This window comes from Mesocricetus auratus, unplaced genomic scaffold, assembly GCF_017639785.1.
Source record: "Mesocricetus auratus isolate SY011 unplaced genomic scaffold, BCM_Maur_2.0 Super-Scaffold_100014, whole genome shotgun sequence".
NCBI classification, from domain to species: domain Eukaryota; kingdom Metazoa; phylum Chordata; class Mammalia; order Rodentia; family Cricetidae; genus Mesocricetus; species Mesocricetus auratus.
This window is the reverse complement of record NW_024429197.1, coordinates 16,737,146-16,754,803: the sequence shown is the minus strand read 5'-3', so window position 1 is coordinate 16,754,803 and position 17,658 is coordinate 16,737,146. Positions and strand designations below refer to the sequence as shown.

The following is a 17,658-nucleotide window of genomic DNA, read 5'->3' as shown; positions in this document are numbered from 1 at the left end:
TGCTGACAGGCTTTACCCGTCCTCCATACTGGAGCAAAGGCGCTGGAAGCACACGTCCGGTTACATGAGCCATTTCATCCCGCACTTTAAACTGAAACTCCTGAACGAATGGATCTGTTTCATAGTTTGCACTTCTTACCTAGCGACAGAAAAGATTTGTCATTATTCTCAGACTTTCTCTGAACCACTTGCTTTACTTGCTAGAACCTCTTCTTTACCTTTCACTATGCTAACCATATATTTTGTAATAAGAAGAATCATTGCTGCGCTGACTATAAAGCAAAGAATATTATCATGCAAATTGTGAAGTCAGGGACTGGGAAGTCTATCAATACCTTGGTAATTTATTCAAAACTTAAATGTAGACATTAGGTTGAATAATACACTTTAATTATTTGTGATCAGTGAAAATGATAATTTTAAATAATTAAGTAATTTTAGAAGAGAGGAATACTTATATAAAATGGGATAAGAATCTTCTGATTGATTGGAAAGCGGTGGTGCATACCTTTAATCCCAGCACTTGGGAGGCAGAGGCAAGTAGATCTCTCTGAGTTTGAGGTGTCGCTGTTTCTTACAGGTTTTAGGGAACTTTTAAAACTGTATTATAATACAATTAGACAAAAATCTAGAGTGAGAATCAACATTTATTTTCCTAATTAGGCAAGATGTAATAACTACCATTCTCTCTTTATAGAATTATAAGGCAAAGGGGTAATAGTTATTAGCTTACAAAATAGACACTTTTTTGTGTCTGTGTGACTGTCTGTATGTATATATGAGCATTCTGTGCCTGCTTGGTGTCTGCAGAGATCAGAAAAGTTTTGGATTCCTGAAACTGGAATTACAAGCAATTATGAGCCACCATGTAGGTACTGGGAACCAAACCTGGCTCCTCTGCAGTATCAGCAAGTACTTAACTGGCTGGGCCATCTCTCCAGTCCAGAGAGAATTTCTGATTTGTTTTTTGTTTGGTTTTTGAGAAAGTGAAAATTTATTTGGGACATTTGCTACAGCATCTGCAGCCAGTATTTCTCCTCTTATGTAATCATTACAGCTAAGACCACATGCAGTTGGGCAGATGGGAGTGTTGAATGGAATCTTGGAAGGGTCTTCCATGCCCCTAGTACCATGACCACTGACCTAACTAATAGTCAGTTCTGTAGGCAATCACAGACTTACTATACTAGTTTTGGAAAAAAAAATATAGCTCACAATGTAAGCCTTGGGCTTCTAGAATAAGAAATGTGCAACAGCCCAGACTCTGGACTACCCAACAGAAGCCTGTGTAGGCGGTTCAGCAGGTTCTTGGTCAGGTAACAGTGGGCACACCTGTGAGGCCTATGATCTAGACAGAGCTGTATCTGCACCTGTTCAGGCCAGCCTTGGGGCACTGAACTGGGCCATGTTTCCTCCTGGCATGGCTGGGCATTCTTCCCAAGGCCACATGACAATCAGCTTTAGTCACTCATCTTCCTGAAACCTCTCTTCTACCTCACAGTGAGCAAGTGCAAGGCCATCAGAGGCTTGGGCCAGCCAACAACTAGGACAGCGGTGGTCCCACAGCTAGTGTTCAGGGAGTTGATAGGCACCACAGAATGTCAAGCTACAGTCCCTCAAATGTTCATTGTTCAGAACACTGAGCACAGACATAGTCTCTCTCCTCTCTGCCATCAACTTAAGTACATGGAACAGATATCTGTAAGGTCTCTCAGGACATTGTGTGCTGGATAGGTTTCTGCCAACTTGACACAAGCTAGTGTTATCTAAAAGGAGGGAACCACAATTACTTCTATAAGATTGGGCTGGAGGGCATTTTCTTAATTAGTGATTGATGAAGGAAGGCACCAGCCTATAGTGGTCCTGAGTTCTATAAGAAAGGAGGCTGATGAGCTGGGCGTTGGTGGCGCACGCCTTTGATCCCAGCACTCGGGAGGCAGAGGCAGATGGATCTCTGTGAGTTCGAGGCCAGCCTGGTCTACAGAGCAAGTTCCAGGACAGCCTCCAAAATAATACAGAGAAACCCTGTCTTGAAAAGCAAAAAAAAAAAAAAAAAAAAAAAAGAGGCTGAATAAGCCATGGGGAGCAAGCCAGTAAGCAGCACTCCTCCATGGCCTCTATACCAGCTCCTGCCTCTAGGTTCTTGCCCTGCTTGAGTCCCTGTCCTGATTTCTTTTGATGACAAACAGTGAGGTAGAAGTAAAAGCCAAATGAACCCTTTTCTTCCCCTCAAGTTGCTTTGGTCATGGTGTTCTATTACAGCAAAAACAACTCTAAGATAGTGTTTGCTTTTCACTCTTATGTAGCTAAGGCTACTCTTCAAACTCAAACTTGTTGTATGGGTGAAGCTGATCTTGAACTAATCTTCCAGTTTCTGCTTCCCGAGTATTGGGGCTGTAGGTATGTGCTACCACAATGATTTTATATAATGCTGGGGATTGAAACCTTATCTGTGCTAGGCAACATTTAGTACCTCAGTTGTGCATTTGACAAATGATTATCAAACTACTTTAAATTTTTTTTAACAAGACAACAGAAACTGTTTCAAAAAACATGTAAAGTAGTATTAAAGCCTGAATAAATGCTGGGTGTGGTGGTGCACAGCTTTAATCTCAGCACTTGGGAGACAGAGGCAGTTGGGATCTCTGTGAGTTCGAGGCTAGCCTGGTCTACAAAGCGATTTCCAGGGCAGCCAGGACTGTTGCATAGGGAAACCCTGTCTTGAAAAACCAAACCAAACCAAAAAAACAAAACAAAGCAAACAAAACAAAACAAAAAAACAACAAAAATTCTGAAAGTGCTAGTAAACTGTTTTGGGGAATATATTCATATTTATTGATTCTACCCCCCCCCTTGTTTGCTTAGGGGAGAGTGACACAAGATTCAGGTATTCCTTAAAAAACAAAACAAAAAGCTCACCCCACTTTGAGTATTCTATTAATAACAAATAAGAATAAATAAATATTCTATAATTAAAAAATTTATGTGCAAGTACATGTATGTGTGTGTGCATGTATGTATGTGTGTGCATGTGTGTGTGTGCGCACCCAATGTGTATCCAGGTACCTGTGGAGTCCAGGAGATAGTGTTAGATCCCCTATGCTAGAATCACAGGCATTTGTGAGCCTCCTGATGTATGTCCTCTCCTAAAGCAGCTGATGTTCTTAACCATCTCTCCAGCCTCAATCTATTTATCTTCTTATATCAAGGTTTTAGAAATGAACAGATAATATTGTGTTTTTTAACTTTAAAATACTTTATCATGAACGTGATGAATGATCTTCACAGGAAAATGGGAAAGAAGGGTTGATGGCTTGGTGAATAAAACTCCTGCCTCCAAGCTCAATGACCTCAGTTCAGCCCCTTGACCACTGAGACCCTCATGGAGGAAGAAGAGAACTGACTCTAGCAAAGACCTTTGCAGGCACACGCATGCCCCCCAATACAAAAATAATAAATCACAATTAAAGAAAGAAAATAATCCAGGTGGTGGCGGCACATGCCTTTAATTCCAGCATTCAGGAGGCAGAGACAGGTGGATCTCTGAGTTCAAGACCAGCCTGGTCTACAGAGTGAGTTCCAGAACAGCCAGGGGTATACAGAAAAGCCCCTTCTCAGGAAAAACAACATTGGAAGAATGAAAACAATAGTCACTTATAATTCGATTATCCCGAAACATAATTTTTAACATGTTGATACAAGTCTACCTTATCATTTCTGAGGTCTTGTTTATTAATATAATTGTTTTCATGTAATGTATAACATAAGCATTTCCTATATTGCTACAATCTCTTAATGACAGTAATTTTATTAATTTTATCTGCTTTGTGACTATATAACAGAAGTGTCTGGAGCTGGGAAGTGGTAAGTCCCAGAATGAATTAGTATGTGTTGTCTGTTGGCTTCAGGACTCATACAGCTAACTTTGGAAGTCCTCCTTAGGGTCTACAGCATCCCCGTGGCCACATCAAAGGTAACATGCCCAGGAGACACTAGATCTATACCTTTCTGAGTATCCCCAATTCAATGGTAAGACAAGGGAGACTAAATATGGTGCTGGTGATGAGTTCTGTCTCTTTCCCCAGAGCTCCTAGGGGCTTGAAATATGAAGTGGGTGACTGTACCCCCAGCCTTGATTTTGACAGTTTCCTCAGCATCACTGAGATTGGACAAGCTGCTGGTTGCTGACTGCAGTCCACAGGAAGGCCTGAAGTGTCATGTCACTGAGCTCCCAGAGGGTATGCTATACTCAGTTCCTCAGGGAGTGTCTCTCCCATTTCCCTGAGCTCAGGATTTCCTGGGAGGACTTAGACAGCAATGGTCAGGCTGGTGAGTAGGATGTCTTCTCTGTATTTCTTTTTCCTTCTTCCCTTATTTTTGGAGTATGGTGGTTTGAAAGAAAATGGCACCCATAGGGAATGACACCATTAGGAGGTGAAACCTTGTTGGAGTAGGTGTGGTGTTGTTGGAAGAAGTGTGTACTGTAGAGGCAAGCTTTGAGGTCTTATATATGTTCAAGCCATGCCAGTGAGACAGATCACTTCCTGTTGCCTGCCTATCAAGATGTAGTTATTTCAGCTCTAGCACCATGTCTGCCTGCATGCCACCATGCTGCACCATGCTGATAAGTGACTACACCTCTGAAAATGTAAGTCACTCGATCTAAATGCTTTTCCTTTATGAGTTGCTGTGGTCAGTTGGGCAGTGGTGGTGCACGCTTTTAATACCAGCACTTGGGAGGCAGAGATAGGCAGATCTCTGTGAGTTTGAGACCAGCCCTGGACTACAGAGTAAGTTCCAGGACAGGCTCCAAAGCCACAGAGAACCCTGTCTCAAACAAACAAACAAACAAACAAACAAGCAAACAAACAAACAAACAAACAACTATGGTCATGGTGTCTCTTCACAGCAATAGAAAAGCTAACTAAGACATAGAGATAGGTCTCTCTCTATGTAGTCCCGGCAATCCTGGAGCTTGAAACTATGCAGAGCAGGCTGGTCTTTGTTTTTTGTTTTTTTTGTTTTTGTTTTTGTTTTTATGAGACAGGGTTTCTCTGTATTATTTTGGAGGCTATCGGTCCAGCCTCGAACTCACAGAGATCCACCTGCCTCAGCCTCCCAAGTGCTGGGATTAAAGGCGTGTGCCACCACCACCCGGTCAGGCTGGTCTTTAATTCAAGAGATCCTCTTGCTTCTGCCTCCTGAGGGCTGAGATTAAAGGCTGCTCTACCACTCCCAGCCTTCTCTCCATTTCTTTTGCCAATGTATGGAAAAACTTGCATTTTCCATTCAGGTAGAATGTGACATTGTTCAGGAGGTTGTTCTAGCCATGGTATATCAGCAAGATGGCTTCCCTTCCTGGACACCAGTTGAGGGGTCTGGAGCAGCACACAGTTTTTGTTTGTTTGTTTTATTTTGCCAGGAGCCTTGTAAAATCCACTGTGTATTTTTTAATGGGTACAACATGATGTTTTGAAGTATATATACACTGTGGAGTAGTAATGTGAATTTTATCAAGTAATACTAGCATCCTGCCCCTCACTTCTATAAGACTTCGGGAGCCCTGCATTATTGAAACTGGTTTGCTGTGGTCTGGGCTGAGTTGGCCTCCGATTCATGGCAATCCTCCTGCCTCAGCCTCCCAAGTGCTGGGATTTCAAGGCCCAGTTTGTTTGTTTGTAGTTAAGGTTGTCTATGTAGCCCATAAAGGCCCTGAATTTAGGAAGATCCCCCTGCCTTGTCCTCCAGAGAGCTGGGATTATAGGCATGAGGTATACAGTTTCAGCCTGACACTAGTAGCTAAGAAATTCTAGATTGACTGTTAACATTATATTTTTAGTTTTTCTCATTATAATACTTTGATGTTTCCCCTTTGCCCTTCTTTTAGGTGGGGGTTCAGTTAACTTTTGATGAGTCTGTTCCCTAGATTTAAATGGTCTAGAGTTAAGTTAGAAGAACCAAACCCTTCCCATATAATTTACTAATGTTTACCCCTCTCCCACACCATACATTATTCCGCGATACATGTCTCTCTTCTTCTTCTTGAGACAAGGCCTCACTGTGTAGTTATGGCTGTCCTCTGTAGACCGAGTGGCCATGAACTCATGAAGATCTGCCTCCCAAGTGCTGGGATTAACGGTGTGCACTATTACACCTGTCTTCAAAATCTCTTAATTCTGACAATTCATGAAATGGTAATATGGCATCAGCTCACTCTAATACACTTTACTATTTCTAGAGTTATGTACTAACCAATCTGCTAATCTCTTCTTGTCTATCTGGTGCAGATCTTGCTGTTGCCTTAATCATAGTAGAAGTCTGATTGTCCGTTAGTTTCTTGATACACCGTTGCCCAGCCACAATATTACAGACCTAGAAATAAAACAAGTTATACAATGTATATATTTTTGTTAGAATTCACTCACTTAATGCCAATCACATATTAAATGTAATTTTAAAATCTAACCATTTTTACTATCATGTTAAGTAAAAAAAAATAGAGAACAAACTATACATGATCACATGATTAATATAATTAGGTAAAAAGTAAACAGGATAAAAAGACTGAAAGAAGCACAGTCACAATGCTAACAATGGTAGAACTATGAGTGAACGGTTTTCATTCTGTTTGGCTGGTTTTATGTAACTTTACACAAGCTAGAGTCATTTCAGGGGAGGGAACCTCAATTAAGAAAATGCCTCCATAAGATCCAGCTGGAGGGCCTCATTGATGAGGGAGGGAGGAGGGCCCAGCCCAGAGTGGGTGGTTCCATCCCTGGGCTGGTGGTCCTGGGTTCTATAAGAAAGCAGGCTGAGCAAACCATGGAGAGCAAGCCAGTAACCAGCAGCACACTCCATTTCTGCTTCAGCTCCTGCCTCCAGGTTCCTGTCCTGCTTGAGTGCCTGTCCTGACTTCCTTTGATGATGAACTGTGAGGTGGAAGTGTAAGCCAAATAAACCTTTTCCTCCCCAAGTTGATGCTGGTCATGGTGCTGATCACAGCAAAAGACACTCTCACTGAGACACATACTATTTATTTCATCTAATGAAATTTTAGAAAAAATTAGAACTGAAAAACGGTTCATATTCCAAAATAAACATGAGACTCAGATAAATCACAGGTCATAAAAGATCCTAAAAGAATGATGATGAACAGGGCCAGGGAGATGACTCTGCGGATCAAGTACTGGCTGCACAGAGACCTGAGTTCATATCCCTAGCACTAATGTAAAAAGCTAGGCAGAGTGGTGATGCTGTAATCTCAGTGCTGGGGGGGGAGAGGAAGAGGAACAGGAGGTGGAGAAACAGATCCTGGAGCTCGATGGTCAGCTAGTCCAGCTCAAACAGTAAGTTCTAGATTCAATGATACAGATAGATAGCAACAGAGGAAGACTCTTGAAGTCCTCCTCTGGCCTACACAGGCATGCACACTCTCTCTCTCTCTCTCTCTCTCTCTCACATACACACACACACACACACACACACACACACACACACACACACACACGCGCGCGCGCGCGCACACACACAGAAAGAGGAACAGAAGCTAGTCAGAAGCAGTAGAAAGACATTACTTCTAGCGGCAGGTACGTATGCTTCTGCTCCTGCCCCACTTGCAGACAGGGAAGGTGAGGGTACTTCAGCTGAAGGCCGTACTTTTCTCTGAAATACTGGGCTACTGTTCTCTCCACAGTCTGGCCATTTTCTAACTGTAAAGGAAAGCTGGAAGACAGAAGCGATGCATGAGCAGATCTCATCCTGTTAGGAGCCAGCAAACGACCAACCCCTTACTTAGAGCAAGCTGCTTCATAGGTAGCACTGCTGTGGGTAACACCAGCTTTTCTTACGTTTGATGGCTGGCAGGCCTTCTTGTTACATTACAAACACGGTATTTCCGTCTCATTGTTCCACAATGAGTCACTTCAACCTTCAGACCTGTTCCCAACAAGAAAAGTGAAGGTTACAGAAATTCCATGAAAAATACTTACCGTATCTGTTCACTACTATAAAACCTCAGTTCTGAGCAAGCAGGCAGAAAATCTGTGACACAAGCAATGTGGTATCAGGAAGTTTTATATATAATATTGCTAATAATTGTTGTAATAATGCCAGACCTTTTAATACCAAATATTTTTCTTACTCTATCAAGCTCTTTATGTTAAAAAAGGAAAATGCTATAATTTGCTAAGCCCAAAGAAGGGACAAAGTTCTCCACTAGAAAAAAAAGCATTTGTAATAAAAAAAAAGTTTATAGGCTGGGCGTTGGTGGTGCACACCTTTAATCCCAGCACTCAGGAGGCAGAGGCAGGTGGAACTTTGTGAGTTTGAGGCCAGCCTGGTCTACAGAGCAGAGCAAGTTCCAGGACATCCTCCAAAACAATACAGAGAAACCCTGTCTCAAAAAAAAAAAAAAAAGAGTTTATAATAAACTCATGAACGAGAGCACAAGGATTTAAATAGCCCCTCATCACACAATGACTGAAGACAAGAGTTTCATGAAGTTCAAGAAGGAAGTCCTTCACAGATCTATGAAGCAGGCAGAAAAAAAAAAATCTGGTCCTCTTAATCAGAACTAGACTGACAGCTTTATTAAGTATTTTTCTTAATTTATTAATTTTTCCTTAACAGTGGCTACTAGAATGGAAGCTAAATAATTATTAATTCTTAAAAATATTTATTTTGCTTGTGTGTGTGTGTGTGCTTTTGCACAAATGATATATAGGTCGGAGGACCACTTGCAGGAATTGGTTCTTTTCTTACACCATGTGTGTTCTAGGGATCAAACTCAAGTTGCCAAGCTTGGTGGCAAGTGAATTTGCCAACTGAGCCATCTTGTCAGTCCTCCAAATAATTCTTTTGTATTTTTTTGTAACAGGATCTCTTTATGCATCCCTGGCTATGCTAGAACTTGCTATGTAGACCAGGCTGGCCTAGAACTCAGGAAGACCCACCTGACTTTGCCTCACAAGTTCTGGGATTAAAGGTGTACGCCCTGGGGCTACTGCAAATGATTCTTTCTAAAAAAAACTATGTAATTTTATGTGCATTGGTGTGAAGGTGTCAGATTCCCTGGAACTGGAGTTACAGATGGTTGTGAGCTGCCATTCGAGTGCTGAGAATTGAACCCAAGTCCTCTGGAAGAGCAGCCAGGGCTCTTACCTACTGAGCAATCTCTCCAGCTCCCAAAAAATTCTTAAAGCAGGTGATGTCTACCTTCTTATGGAGTCATCAACCCCTATGAGAATCTGATGAAAGAAATAAACTCTCAGGAAAACACATACATATAATTTAGCAAGTAATTAAAAAAGATTTATTTATTTTACATGCACTTGTGTTTTGCCTGCATGTATGTCTGTGTGAGGGTGTTGGATCCTCTGGAACTGGAGTTATAGACAATTGTGAACTACCATGTGGGTGCTGAGAATTGAACCCGGGTCCTCTGGAAGAGCAACCATTGTTTTTAACCACTGAGGCACCTCCCCAGTCTGAAATTTTTTATTTTTATTTTTTTATTTTTTTGGTTTTTACGAGACAGGGTTTCTCTGTATTGTTTTGGAGGCTGTCGGTCCAGCCTGGCCTCAAACTCAGAGATCCACCTGCCTCTGCCTCCCAAGTGCTGGGATTAAAGCCACTGCCGGGCTCCAGTCTGAAATTTTAAATATTTTTAGGTGTCTGTAGTTCATTAGTTCATTTATGAATTTTAGTGATTTAAGGATTCCAGGCCAATTCTAGAAAGTAAAGACATGGGCTTTAAATCTCAGCTGAAGAAGATAAACTTTTTTTTTTTTGGTACTGAGGGCCTTGTGCCTAGCAGGCAAGTGTTCTACCACTGAGTTATATGCTTTATCCTTTTCATTTTAAGACAGGGTTTTGCTAAATTGTCCACACTAGCCTTGAATTTATCTTCCTTTCTTAGCTTCCCAAATTCGTGGGATTACAGGGGGTATCTCTCCATGCCTGGCAGGCATATCAGCTGACAATCTTCAGGAAGTTTCTTGTTTCTATTTTTATTTGGGGTTGGTGGAAACATCAGTCTCTATGTAGTCCTGACTGTTCTGGAACTCTCTATGTAGATCAGGCTGCACTTGAACTCAATGCCTTCCTTGTGCTGGGATTAAAGGTGTGCACCACCATTCCCAGCAGGGATTTTCTTAAGTATTGCAAAGAAACAGAATGTCCTGAGATGATGTTAAATCATTAGGAACATGTTACTGATTACAGAAAATGCAACTAATGTGCCTGGTAAAGTGAAAGTTTAATTTTAATTTAGTTATGCAAACTCTTAGCTGCCATATTGGCCAGTGTAGTAACCCAGGAGTTAATAATATAATATAATAAAAAAGGAGTTATCATATAATAGCTCCTCTTCACAGAAAAACAGGTCCATTTTTAAAGTTTGGCCTACCTCTGAAGAGTGAGTCTAGAAGGGTACAAATGGAGGAGTTTTAGTTTCTGACCAGAAATTATGGCTCTTACTTTAAGTAATTTCACTTTTATATCTGAAGTTCCTATAGTGCAGTAATTCTCATCTGAATGTGATTTTGCCCATCTCTGACCCTGGGACATGAGGGTAGTGCCTAGAGAAATTGTGTGTGTGTGTTGCAGTGAGCAAATCCAGGGCTGTGGAACACATTAGACAAGTGCTTCACCACGAGGAACACTCCCAGCTTAAGGGAGACTTCTGTGACTCTTAAAACTAGGTGATATGCCTGGCAGGTGGTGAGTAGAGGCTGGACACTTCCAAATATTCTAGAAGTCTAGAATTGTACCTCCAAACTCAGCAAATTATCCAGTACAAAATGTCAAGAGAAACGCTACCACAGTGTAACTTGTTTTCTTACCTAATTATTAACTATACTAGCAACATAAAGTACACTCACAGTAAATGATATTTTCTTTTGATATATCAGCACAAATTAGGATAGCAAATGGTTTCCCTTTAAAAGTATTCTTAATAAAAATTAAATCACTGAGAAGTAATTTTTCATTTTAACTGTTTCTAAAATTAAAATTTCAAATATTTAGTATGTTATTATAAAAGAAGCCAGAAAACACAAAGCAAGCAACATAAAAATATTATGTTTAGGGGAAAACAATAAATGATCCAGTTAACTATTTACTTTAAAGTTTTCCCTGTATTTAAAAAAATATATATATAGTTTTTTTTTTCCAAACAGGGTTTCCTCTGTGTAGCTTTGGAGGCTGTCCTGGAACTCACTCTGTAGACCAGGCTGGCCTTGAACTTACAGAGATCTTTCTGCCTCTGCCACCCAAGGGCTGGGATTAAAGGCGTGCACCACCACTGCCCAGCTTAAAAAATATATTTTATATAAAAATATTTTTATATAAATAAGGTTGTACATGCTTATAAAACAAAATTTTACTAAAAGTAAAATAGTGCTTTTATATACATAAAATTATCATACATTTCCCCAATATTCCTGCTGTGTAAGTTCCAAGAATTATTGCTAAAAAAAAAAACTCACTCAAAAGTTATTACTAACTAGTTGTAAGTAAATTTAACTAAGATATTATCAATATACTAAAATTTATATTAATTATAACATAATTTATGGTACTATTTAACAGTATCATCAAACTCCTTAAGTAAGTTAAATCTTAACCCAAACATCACTGAACACAAAATTCTGTTTTGTTTTGTTCTTTTGAGTTCCTGTGATTGGGATACATGATGTACTTTAAAGACTCCCCTTTTTCAAAAAAGTCTTCTTGACTTTGGAGGAAAAAAAATACCAGTTTATTAATTCGATACATCCCAGATTTTCTACCCCAAATTTAAGATCATAGGTACTTAACAATTAGAGCAAATCCAGGGGCTAGCAAAAAGTCAAAATTATAAAGAATGGAATAGATAATTCTCTGCCCAGGTCCCTCCCCAAACCCTCCATCCAACCAAAACGTTTGGCTTTAATAAATATTTAACCTATAAACTTGGCTTTACCTTCACTCTAACATCAACTTTATAATGCTTTCTAGTCAAATTTTCAGTCATTTCTTTGGGCCCCTGAGCAGTTGAAGTTAAGATCGAGTCCATGCTCTTCGGGCAGCAGTTGGATCCTTGTTCTGTACATCTTGTATTTTCTGTGATAGAGTGGTGATATGAGTTGATTGCATAGTTACCGAAAAATAATGTAAGTGATTGCATGATACCGAGGTGGTAACTAAGCAGCAACTCCACTAGAAACCATGGCATTTCGATGATCACATACATAATGGCAGGTAATGTGCTAACCTCCTGACAATGCTAACTGCAGTTAAAACAGATTATGAACGGACAATGATATGGTTGCAAAACAGTCATCTTGAGCAGTTTCTTGTTTTGGCACTTATATAACTTGAGATAGATGGATGCTTATTAACAAAACAGAAAAGGTTTTCCTTTGAATGCTTTATTACAATGGCCATTTCTCTTTTGTTGTCACTGAATGGCAAAGGATGAATGATAACTGGAACAGGCAGGATGTATGTACCTACTCTAATTGGTTTGGGGGACTGAAAGATGTTCAGTGAACAAACTTGAATGCTTCCTTCAAACCACAAGCTGAAAATTATCTGCAACAAATAGGTAAAATCTTAAAATAAAAACAACATAATTATTTCTATCTATTTAAGATGTAACATTTAATATAAACAAAGTTTATTACTCCTTACTAGATATTATCTGGTTTCTTCATGACTACATACAGTGGAGTTACATCTTACAGGAAGATTAGATACTAAAGTCATAAATAAGGAAAGAACTGTACACAATTCAATTGCTTTTTTAAAACCCCTGAAATTGTTTGAACACAAAACTGTAAATGTACTTAAAAATATACAGAAAGAGCAAATATTCACAGAATATAATATCAGAACACTGTTAAAGTAATTTTAATTTGAGGGACCATGGATATAACTTTTTTAGTTAAATGAACATATGATGCAACACCACTGTAAAAATTTCAACTAAGTAAGATAGGCACCTCTAGTAATGTACATTATATAGCTAAGGTACAAATTTAGAATAACACATGAAACCAGTGAATTCTATATTCTAAAATTACAAAGAAGTAAGATTTTTAAAAACTGTAATTTTAGAAAAATAATGAGATCATTAATCAGAATATATTCAAAGATTGAGTCAAATTCTAAAGTAACAATATTTTAAAGGTAAGATTCATTTTGCCATTTTTTATTTTTTAATTTCATTTTACATTCCAACCACAGTTCTTAAGGTAAAATTCTTATTTTAAAAAGATAGTATTAGAGAAACATTTCCCAATGAGACACACTCATCTCTCTAGCAAGTACGGGACAGTAGTCACAAAAACAAAAATGCAGCTGGATTCCTTAGCATATTCTTCATTCAACCACTACTTAAGAAGCTACAGGAATGGATCTGATGTAACATTTTATATTTAATCTATGTTCTATTGGGCATATTACACAGATTGATCTTAATTATGAAAACACTTTCATAGAAAGTTATCCATGCATTTTATAGTGAAGCTGTTTTAAATGCTAATTAGTAGCAAACTATAGAAATGATGTCTGAAAGTATAGTCTTCTAAATGCTAATGAACTCACCTTTTATCTCCTTAGTGAATTTTACACGATGAGAATCAGTCAGAGGTCTGGGTTGCTCATCAATGTTATGAATGTCAAGAACTTCACACATGAACTGAATTACAGGTTGTGCTTTGTAGAAGGCAGTGGCAGAAACTAAGAAAAAAAAAACCAAATAGTATAAATTAATATTTAAAAACCCAGAACATCCATTGTAAGTTTCCATAGTTAACTGTGTACAGTTAAAATGATCCCTTATGAGAGTGTATAATTTATACATATATGGTATGTATATATATGTATATATATATATTATACCCCCCCAATACTCCCACACGTGTGTATTTTTCAAAATGAAGCAATTTGATTTCTGAGGTATAAGAAGAGAAAGGTCAAATACTATAGTTTTTATAATCTGTCTCTTTCACCATGAGTAACTATTTTCACAGAAGTGTTCTATGAGAACTTGTGAAGTCAAAGAATGCCTGAATGGATTATTTCCTAAACAAGCTTCCTATGCTAGCATGCTAGTTTTTTGTGGATCTTTATCTATAAAAAATTTATTACATGTTTTTCATTTTTTTTTCTCTGTGGCTTTGGAGGCTGGCCTGGAACTCGCTCTGTAGACCAGGCTGGCCTCGAACTCACAGAGATCCGCCTGCCTCTGCCTCCCAAGTGCTGGGATTAAAGGCGTGTGCCACCAACGCCTGGCTCAAATTTTTTTCTTAAAGATTTACTTATTCTTCATATACAGTGTTCTGCAGGCATGTATGCCTGTGCACCAGAACAGGGCACCAGATCTCATTATGGGTGGTTGTGAGCAACCATGTGGTTGCTGGGAACTGAACTCAGGACCTGTGGAAGAGCAGTCAGTGCTCTTAACCACTGAGTTATCTCTCCAGCCCTCAACTCAAAATTTAATTCAAAAGATGTTCCTTGCAGTCAACAAATTAATTTTTTTAAAAATTACTTATTGAACGTGTGCATGTATGATGTGCAGGAAGTGTGTGCATGCCATGGTGCACACGGGGCAGTCAGAGGACAACTTGTAAAAGTTGGTTCCCTTCTTCCACCGTGTGGGTTCTGGGGATCAAACTCAAGTCAGTAGGTTTGGGAACACGGGTCTTTACACAATGAATCCTCTTGCTGGCCCATGCCAAAAACTTGAAAGTACTTGGACTGAAGTCTAAACAAAAAATGTGTAAGAATTATAGAAGTAATTGGTATATTTAATATAGAAAGATTGTATTTACTCTAAATAACGGAGTAAAATAACCTATCCATGCACATTTTTTCTAAGATTTATCTGCATATTCAAAACAACTTCAACCAATACAACTGAACATGTATCAAATAGGGTGCAAGTGCTATCCATGGGAATTAAGAAACTAATACTACAGTTAACATAAAAGGATAAAACAATGAAAGACAATAAAAGAATGAAACAATAGTCATGACCATTCTTAAGGATAAGGTATGGAGCTGGAGAGATGGCTCAATGGTTAAGAACACTTGTTTCTCTCTCTCTCTCTCTCTCTCTCCCCCACCTCTCTCATCTTTCTCTCTTTTCTCTCCACACTCTCCCTTCTCTTCCCTTACTTACTCCATTCCCTTTCTCAATAAACTTTCCACATAGGTTTAAAAAAAAAGCACTTGTTACTCAGGCAGAGCACCCAGGTTTAATTCCCAGCACCCATATGATGGCTCACAGCCATCTGAAACTCCAATTCCAGGGATCAGATACTCTGTTGATTTCCACAGGTACCAGGCACACATGGTGCACATACATACATACATGCAAACTGTCATACACATAAATAAAATAACTAAATATTTTTGTTTGTTTGCTTTTGGGTTTTGAGACAGGGTTTCTCTGTGTAGCCCTGGGTGTCCTGGAACTCAATCTGTAGACCAGGCTGACCTCAAACTCAGAGATCCGCCTGCCTCTGCCTCCTGAGTGCTAGGATTAAAGGCATTTGCCATTGCTGCCCAGCTGGATCCAATTTGTTTCAAAATCTTTATAACTGTTTAAATATAACTTTATTATTTAATCTCTTTCCTGTTAACTTGAAATGCCACTTCAGACATTTACAAAAAATTCCATAAATATACAGCTCCTTTGTTTCTAGGCTCTCTCTTTGAGTCATTAATCAGAATTCTTAGTATAGCATGATTTGTGAGAGTAGACAAAGACCAGCAAGATAGTTCAGTGGGTAAAGGTGCTTGCCACCAAGCCTAAGGGTCTGAATTCTACTCCAAGACTAAAGTGGAAGGAGAGAACTTACTTCTTCAAGTTGTCCTCTGGATGTGCCCCCTGCCACCATAAATAAAAATATAATTAAAAAGATAATGGGATCCACCTAAACATCAATCAACAGAATGAGATAAATTATATTATAAACACATGCTGGGCAGTGGTAGTGCATTCCTTTGACCTCAGCACTCAGAAGGCAGAGGCAGAGGCAGGTGGATCTCTGAGTTTGAGGCCAGCCTGGTCTTCACAGTGAAGTTCCAGGACAGCCAAGGATACACAGTGAGATCCTGTCTTGAAATAACAAAACAAACAAAGAACCATTATAAACACATATATAGTACAAATTAAAATAAATGAGAATGCACCAGGATTCAGTTAAACTGAGAAACAACGAAGTTAAGGAAGTTTGTGAAGATTGTATCTAGACAGACAACTGGAGAGAAAAAAAGGTCAAATTAGGCAATGAGATTATGAGTGAGTTCAATTTGTGAACATAATGCATTGCTGAGTTTATTAAGTTAATTTCATTAAAATTTTACAAAATATCCTAAAATTCCTGTATCTTTTGCTAGATTTACTCATTGATAGCAGATAAAAATGTTTTGTTTAGTTTTTCCTAGTGCTGTGAACTAAGTTAGAGCCTATATATGCTAGGCAAATGCTCTCCTTTACATTTCTTATTGCACGTTTATTTAATTAATTGATTAATTAGCTAAACTGATTGTACCAGGGATTAACTCAGGGCCTTGGGCTAAACAAGTGCTTTACCAGGAAACACTTTTCAAAAAGCTCAGTTAAAAAAAAGATCATGCCAGACGTGGTGGCACACGCCTTTAGCCCCAGCACTCGGGAGGCAGAGGCAGGCGGATCTCTGTGAGCTCGAGACCAGCCTGGTCTACAAGAGCTAGTTCCAGGACAGACTCCAAAGCCACAAAGAAACTGTCTGGGGGGGGGGGGCATCATATCGACTTTGAAAAATCAATACAAACAGAATAAAATAAGGGTTGGAAACCAAATGGATTTAATGGAGTTTGATTTTAACCCAATACTCACTAGTTTTATGATTGTTATTTACATATTTATTTATTTATTATGGTACTTGGAATTGAACCTTAGCCTCATGCATGCTGAGCAAGTGTTATACCACTGACCCTCATTACCAGACCTTTGAGCTTCTAATTATTTATCTGTTAAAAAGAAACAAAAACAAACAATAAAATTCCTGGAGCTGGAGAGAGGGCTCAGTAGTTAAGAATGCTTACAACTATTCCAGAGGACTTGAGTGTGGTACCCAGAACTCACATCAAGACATAACTCAATGTCTAAGAGATCTGACGACCTTGTCTGGTATCTTTGGACACTCACAACATATCATGATGTACATACATTCTGTGTATATACACAGACATAAACACATACTCAGAAATAAAATAAAGGCAGATATTGCTGGGAGGGATACTGAATGGTCACATGTTACAACTATCCTTACCCCAATTGAGTCACTTAAAAATTAACCATTAGGGGTTGGAGTACTGACTGCTTTTCCAGAGAACCAGTGTTTGATTTCCAGCGCTCATATTGTGGCATACAACCAACTGTAATTCCAGTTCCAGGGAACCCAACATCTTCTGGCCCCCAGAAGCACCAAGCATACACGTTGTGCACATACATAAATACAAACAAAACACTCATCCACATAAAAATAACCTAAAAAATAAAATAAAAAACCCATCTTGCTAGTACCCCAGAAGCCTCTTTTTCTATTATCTTTCCCAAACCTAACAGTGCTCCAAAGGAAACAAAATTCTTACTTTCTCTCCATTTTTTTTCCTCCCCGA

General features: G+C 39.0%; 1 protein-coding gene and 1 non-coding gene across 5 annotated transcripts in view; both read right to left on the bottom strand.

Annotated features, from left to right (window-relative positions):
• Ago3 (argonaute RISC catalytic component 3) overlaps positions 1–17,658 on the bottom strand; it is an 87,833-nt gene that overhangs the window by 27,008 nt on the left and 43,167 nt on the right. For all 4 annotated transcript variants that reach the window (XM_040756634.1, XM_040756635.1, XM_040756637.1 and 1 more), the window contains 5 exons: positions 13,588–13,722; positions 7,848–7,935; positions 7,575–7,722; positions 6,253–6,372; positions 17–139 (listed from right to left, as the gene is read on the bottom strand). In XM_040756634.1, coding sequence (XP_040612568.1) covers positions 17–139; positions 6,253–6,372; positions 7,575–7,722; positions 7,848–7,935; positions 13,588–13,722 — 614 coding nt within the window. The remainder of the gene's footprint in view (positions 1–16; positions 140–6,252; positions 6,373–7,574; positions 7,723–7,847; positions 7,936–13,587; positions 13,723–17,658) is intronic.
• Positions 1,598–1,696, bottom strand: LOC121144198. The gene has a single exon (XR_005881522.1). It is a non-coding gene; the product is annotated as a small nucleolar RNA SNORA17 (small nucleolar RNA).